General features: G+C 43.2%; 1 protein-coding gene across 2 annotated transcripts in view; it reads left to right on the top strand.

The window, feature by feature from the left end:
- The first annotated feature begins 819 nt into the window (after positions 1-819).
- AGL (amylo-alpha-1, 6-glucosidase, 4-alpha-glucanotransferase) overlaps positions 820-7,115 on the top strand; it is a 30,570-nt gene continuing 24,274 nt past the window's right edge. For both annotated transcript variants that reach the window (XM_027892342.1, XM_027892341.1), the window contains exons 1-4: positions 820-964; positions 3,928-4,138; positions 5,009-5,175; positions 5,638-5,841. In XM_027892342.1, coding sequence (XP_027748143.1) covers positions 883-964; positions 3,928-4,138; positions 5,009-5,175; positions 5,638-5,841 — 664 coding nt within the window. In that variant the 5' untranslated portion in view covers positions 820-882. The remainder of the gene's footprint in view (positions 965-3,927; positions 4,139-5,008; positions 5,176-5,637; positions 5,842-7,115) is intronic.

Raw genomic sequence — 7,115 nt, 5'->3', positions numbered from 1 at the left:
CCCAGGGGACGGGGCGTAGGGCGCGGGGGCGGAGCCTTGCCCGTCCGGGGGCGGGGCAGAGGGCGGAGGAGCGGGGCAGCCCCGCCAGGCCCGGCCAGGCTGTCCCGCAGCGCCGCCGGGGCGGGCCTTGGGCTCTCGCGGGAGCTGCGCCGGCGCCGCCCGTCCGCGAGCGCGGCGGCCGCGGAACCAATAAAGTTTGTTTCAAAAAAAGGCAAGAAAAGGGCAGGGAAGCAGCGGTGCTTCCGCAACTGCGGGCGAGCTCGTCACCGACCGCCCACCCGGCCAGCTCGGGGCGGCCACAGCGGGCGAGGGCGGACGCGCAGCTCCAGTCCCGGCTCCGGGGCTCCCCTCGGCCTCGGCAGCCGTCGCCCCGCGCGGGGAGCGGCGCCGCCGCCGCTGTGCGGGCCCGCTCGTGAGTATGGCGGGGCGGCTGCGGCGGGCAGCGCTCCCCGCGCGGGGCGGCGGGGCGGCCGTGCCGGGCCTGGCTGGGTCGCCGGCGGTGCCGGGGCGGAGAGTGACAGGTGTCAGGCTCCCCCTCCGCGGGGACACCCTGCCGCTTTGGCTGCGGGCCGGGCCGTGCTGTGGGACGGGAGTGCTCCGGGGTGCTGCCGGTCCCCGGCCGGGGCAGCGCTGGGCGCCGCCTGACAGCTCACTCCGTGCCCGGCCGCCCTCCGCCCAGCCCGCAGCGCCCGCGCTCCCCCGGCGCCGGGGAACATGTAAGCGCGGCCGGCGGCGTGAGGCGCTCCCGAGCGGCCGCGTCCTGCCGGGGGTCGCCGCTGACCTGCGGGGTTTTGTGTGTGTTTTCTCGTGGCAGGGCTCGCCTCCCCTTCCCCGCAGTGAGTGTCCCGGCGCGGGGGCAGCGCCGGACGGGCGGCCGCGACCATGCCGGGCGGTAAGGAGACACGGCTGCTGCACCTCAGCGAGATGGAGAAGCTGGACAAGACCCTCTTCAGGCTGGAGCAGGGTAGGTCGGGGCAGGGGGCCGAGTGAGAGGGAAATGGCCAGGACCTCGGCACCGTCTTTGGACGGCAGTGGAAAGTGGTAGTGGTTTTGGGGTATAGGGGTTTTGTTGCTGTTGGTTTGAGTTTGTCTGTGGTTTTGTTGGTTTGGTTTGGTTTGGTTTGACTTTTTCTATTGTTTTAATGTGAAACAATTTCTGAGACTCTTGCTTCCACTGCAAAGCTCTATGGGCTGCAGACACAGCTCGGTCTGATGCATAAAACTCTTGAGAAATGAAGAGCAGGTTGGCCTGGAGCCGTCAGTCTTAATGGGAGTGAAGTACAAAGCATTTTTATAGACAGGCCCTGTCCCTCTCCTTTTATAGCCTGTACTTCAGGGACCCGAAGAAGTCTCATAAGTCAAGATCTCCAGTGTTTATCTGCAATGTCTTATGCAGCATCCCATGTTTTAATATTATAATTCTGAAATCTGTCAGTATTACTAGTAGTTTGCCAAGTCTGAAAGTCTGAGGTAGTATTTCAGAACAGAAGGTCTTAGCTCCTCTTAAATCTCATTATCAGATTTCTTAGTGCTGCTGCATACTTCTAAAAACTTAACATTATTTCTCCTTGAAGTGTTCTTAAGTCTATTTGGAAAAAAAAAAAACAACAACAAAAAACCAAACCAAAACAGCTAAACAAATAAATAAAACCTCCTATTAATTGGTCGACTATTATGCCAGTCAGCAAATTCAGACTATAAGACTAAAACCACTGTTTTCAAAAAAACCTATTTTTTATGATGCAACAATTTTTATTATGAGTTTTGTGGGTTTTAGTACTATGTGTTACTGATCTAGTAACCTAATATCAAAGTGGTTTAGTAGAGGAGCAAGATTTTGATTCTTGATAATAAAAATTCTCTTCAACTATGTTGATTTCAACATTTTCAGTTCTGACATTTTCTTATATTAGACTGTAAGAAGAAGTGCAGAGTTGACCCTAACCTCCATTTTTAACTCTTCCGTCCAGCTGTGTAGATTTTCTTGAAAGGAGTGACACAGAAGTGCAGGGCTCTGAAACATTCAGAGTGCCTTTGCTGGTAGCAGTCTCCAAGAGGGCATAGCTAATTTTGAGCACAGCATTCCTGATGTCAGTATAACTGTTACAGGAAATAAGATATCAATGGCATATATCCCTGTCCTCTAATTTTAGTAATCCCTGTCACAAAATGTCAGGTCAGTACTGAAGAGAGTGTACTTAACATTCCAAAAGTGATTTTTTTTTTCCCTAATTTTTTTTTTTATTGCATTCAATTAAGCTTTATTTGATGTGCAAGACATTCATATCCAAAAACCATTGCTCTCTGCCTGGTGGGTTTTGGTGCTGTGGTGATTGTTAGTAAGAGAAATGCCAAGCTTGGTAAGACTTATATTTAAATGTGTTCAGACAGTGAATTCTGGTATTAGAGTCCCCATAATTCTGCTTAATAAGCAAGTGGCTTTTTTTTTGACTTACAGTACTGTAACTTGACATCCAGGTATTTTATACTTTAATGTCTGTGTGTAACTTTCTCTTTTTTTACAAATTCTCAGGTATCTTTTACTCCCTCTTTTGTAGACTGCTAGTGCTAGTAGGTATTTTACTACAGTTACCTATGTGACTGCCATGTAATTTAGAAAAGTCACTGTGGAAGAATTTATATCCATTTCTTTCACTTGAAAGAACCCTGTAATTAGCCACACACATGATGGTGGTCCAAATACCTGCAGGTGGAAACCTATTCTGAAACCTCTTGACTACCCTGATTTTTTTTTTAAAATTGAGCTCAACAGACTGCGTGTGGTTTTCGGTCCTAATTTTTTAACTTAATTTTTTCTCATTATCAAAGGGATCTTCAGCCTAAACTTAAGACTCTTTCTCTGTGTGTGTGTGGCCTGCACCATGTATACGAAACTCTCTCTGGTTTGTTGAGCTCTCTGGAAGTTTCAAAATTTGTATATTGTAAATTACACGCAGGTATATCTCATTTTGCATTTAAAAGCATAGGGAGTTTAGCATTGTTTAGTGAACCCTCAATGCATAATGAGGGGATTTGAAATATTTTGTTTTGAAATGTGTTCCTAATTTTTCTTGAGACATTTTCATGGGTCAGCCCATGATTTGGTAAACCTACTTGCCTAAAGACCACATAAAGGCTGCATAAAATTTCATGCAGTCTGATGATCACCATGTTTTGCTGTATTTTTTTTTTAAGACTTTTATAGAGCAAAGATAAATAGGAAAGGAGACAAACTGTGTCATATAAGTAAAGGAAAAAGGACTATATGTAAAGTATGCAAAGAACAGTGTTAGGAAGGTAGGGACAGATGATGCAGTTTTGGGTGCCACAATATAAGAAAGATTTAAAGCTATTATAGAGCATCCAAAGATGAGTGGTGGGGAGGCCGTGTGAGGAGCAGCTGAGGTCACTTGGTCTGTTCAGCCTGGAGAAGAGGAGACTGAGGGGAGACCTCAGTACAGTCTTCAGCTTCTTTAGGAGGGGAAGAGGAGGGGCAGGCACTGATCTCTTCTCTGTGGTGACCAGTGACAGGACCTCAGGGAATGGCCTGAAGTTGCCTCAGGGGATGTTTAGGCTGGATATTAAGAAAAGGTTCTTCACCCAGAGGGTTTTTGGTCACTGGAACAGGGAAGTTGTCACAGCACCAAACCTGACAGCGTTTAGGAGGTGTTTGGACAATTCTCTCAGGCACATGTTGTGCTTCCTGGGGCTGTCCTGTGCCAGGAATTGGATTTCAGTCATCCTTGTGAGTTCCTTCCAGCTTTGGATATTCTGTGATTCTATGCTGTAGAAATATATCATTCTGCTGAAATTCTTGTCAGATACGTGGGTGCTTTCTTATTAACATGATGTCAAAGTAGGAGTTATAATAACACACTAGAAATACTTAGTCATCCTGATAGTGATTTTCTTTTTTTTTTTTTTGAGGTTTTGAACTGCAGTTCCGACTGGGCCCAACTCTTCAAGGCAAGCCTGTTACTGTGTACACCAATTATCCAGCTCCTGGAGAAGTGTTTGATCGCCACAAGTTCAGGACATTATCATGGCACAATCCTGCAGGAAAGGAGGATGACTCTGACAAATACTGCAAGCTGGATCTCCAAATTTCCGGGTCATATCAGTACTATTTTACTCTTGGGTGAGTGAAATTCTTATATTTACAGCCAAATGCAGTCTGTTTCTACACTTTAACCCAAAGAAAACAATTTTTTTCCATGTATTTTTCAAATTGCAACCATTGGGCCAGTCAGAATCTGCTAATGAAAGACTGACTGGTGGTTATTTGATACCTTCTGATACAGAGATGTTTTGGAGAATATGCAGAACCAAGCTAATTTTCTGTGAATGCTGGAGAAGCAATCTATTTTTACAAGTTTTCAAATTCATCAGCATTATGAGCATATGAATGATTAATCTGTACTTTCTTCATTGGCTTTGAGGGTTGTTTTCTACCTTTCTAGCACAGAGGTTCTGGCATTCTTTACTTGCATCCTTTATGTCCTCCTTTGTTTCAGTGGGAGAACTGAAGAAGAGACAGTCAGTATCTGTAATAATTGTAGTCTGGTATTTGGAGCTTCTGAAAGATGAGTGATTAAAATCTTCCAGGCTTAGAAGGACATTTAGCTTGGGTATCTTCCTGAGGATGGTGCTCAAAATGGAGATATTTGTGTAATAGATGGGCAGTCAGGCTTTCTGTGTTTCTGTCCATATGCCAAAAGGAGGAACCTGTACTCTGTCTCAGCAAATAACAGAGGTACCTCACTTTTGCAGAGAGTTTAAAGCTCTGTATTGCAATTGCATTCTTTTAATTCCAGTAGAGAGATGATGCCCAAGCGATGAAGTTTCAATGTTTCCTATTTTCTTCAGGTGCCCTACAGTCCTGTTGCTCCTCCCCCCCCAAGTCACTGTACTGGGCTACTGTGTTTTGTAAATACCTACACTGCTTGGATTCTCTTTCTGGAACTGACACTGGGTATTAACTGTGCCAATGACAATTAATTTTTCCTAGAAAAGAAAAAAGCGGTGGAGGTTACATAGTTGTGGATCCTATTTTGCATGTTGGAGCTGATAATCATGTACTGCCTTTGGACTGTGTTACGCTCCAGACGTTCCTTGCTAAGTGTCTGGGACCATTTCACGAATGGGAAGATAGACTTAAAGTTGCAAAAGAAACAGGTAATGCCAATTCACCTACTGAAGGATAGAAGTTTTTGTCCTATGATCAAAAACCAAAGATACACTGAAGAGTGTGACTTTGTGAGTTTGTTCAGTGTGAGCAGATCATTGGTTCTTTTTAGACTAAATATTTTCTACTACATTCAATTTAGTTAAGAGATAAAGTCAGTGAAATGATTGAAATATTGGGAGAGGTTCAAAAATTCAGGAATTTCCTAATATGGGAAACCACTTCTGTTTTATTGTTTTGATTTCAGATAGACTTGGAAGTTTGTAGAACTGACAGGGTGATTTTTAAAGCTTGTGTTATACAGAATTTCAAGGAGAAAATTCAGATTAATTTACATTGGTTATCCCAAACACTAGCTCTAAGTCTGTGCTATAGCTACAGCTTATTAAGCTTCTCCCAATTAACTTTGTTGCTTTTTTTTCTCATTGAATAAATGACTTCTTATTACATAGGTTACAACATGATTCATTTCACGCCACTGCAGAAGCTTGGACTGTCTAGATCATGTTATTCACTGGCTGACCAGTTAGAAGTAAATCCTGAATTTTCAAGCCATAATAAAAAGTGCACTTGGAGCGATATAGGAGCTCTTGTGGAGAAATTGAAAAATGAATGGAATATGCTTTGCATCACAGATGTAGTCTACAATCATACTGGTATGATTTTTGTGTGTTAATAACCAGATTATTCCTATAACTATATTTAATTATTTCCCTTAACTTGTCCCTCTTGAATGCATTTTTAGTAGCTTTTTTAAGCAATGTAGTTCTCTACCTTTGAATTTCTCAAATCCAGAACAACTCCTTACAATTATAGTTGATACCTCTCTGCAACAGGTGTAAAAGAACATAGTATTCTTACTGAAGGAGTGAATAGAGTCCTTCTTAGAGAGGATTAATGAGCTGTGTATATGTCTGTATAATATGCTTATTTTCATAAACTGTGGTGTGCAGTTCCCACATGTAACAGAGTCTGCATTATGAATTATTTGGTGAACATAAACTGAGTACTTGTTAAACTGGATATTATGCTTGTAGCTGTTTAAAAGCTCTAATTTGAGTCTAACATGCAGATGGTAAACAGAGTTGGGACAAGAGGCTGGGATTAAGCAATAGAAGAAATGTTACAGCTCAGTCTGTGGGGAAAGAAAACAGTGAGCTTTGAGTTTGGAGCAGGGGTTTTTTAAGCATAGATACTCTAATACATCAAAGGTGTTACTTATTTGCTTGAGGGAGAGTGGGTTTTCTTCTGTGTTGTTATGCTGTAATCCTAAAGATCATAATAATTAGCATTCTCCTAGCAGAGTACAGCAAGTAGTTATGTATTCTGATGGCTTTCAAGGCTTAAAAGCCCCTAAATACAGATATATGTGAATTTCAAGCTTTAATTGCTTTGCTTCTTTGGTGTTGACTGCTGCCAAACATTCCGATCCAATCAGCCTGCAACGCAGTGTTGGCCTTGTTTGCCCTATCTGTTTGTTGAAAAGTTACTAAGTATAGTTTTGGCTATGTGTCTGAGGGGATTGAGGCTTTTAAACATCCTTCCACTTCTGGATAAAAAATATCTTGCACTAGGACCAACTAGAAGTCCAGTTTCTATTACATATGCTTGAGATCCTGTTTTTACAGTGTATGTTTGCGTGCTACCAAGGAGAAAGTTTTGGGGTTTTTATGGATAGAAATACCTAGCTCTAAAAATTAGACACCAGAATGTGTTTGAAAAGAAAAATGTCACATTATTTGGCTACATTTGTAGAAGGACTTTTTCAGGTTACATTCAGAGTTAGTCATCTCCATTGGGATGGATGACTCAACATTTGTGCTATGGTGAAAGGATACTGAGAAGTGTTTTCTAACAGGATAGAAATATTCAGATGATTGTGGTTCTGACTTACATCATTAAGCAAGATATAGTTGATGGCTTTGCTGCC

The sequence above is a fragment of the Empidonax traillii genome, unplaced genomic scaffold, assembly GCF_003031625.1.
Source record: "Empidonax traillii isolate 1590-97213 ecotype Southwest subspecies unplaced genomic scaffold, ASM303162v1 scaffold347:size1123457, whole genome shotgun sequence".
NCBI classification, from domain to species: domain Eukaryota; kingdom Metazoa; phylum Chordata; class Aves; order Passeriformes; family Tyrannidae; genus Empidonax; species Empidonax traillii.
This window is presented reverse-complemented; position numbering and strand designations above follow the sequence as displayed.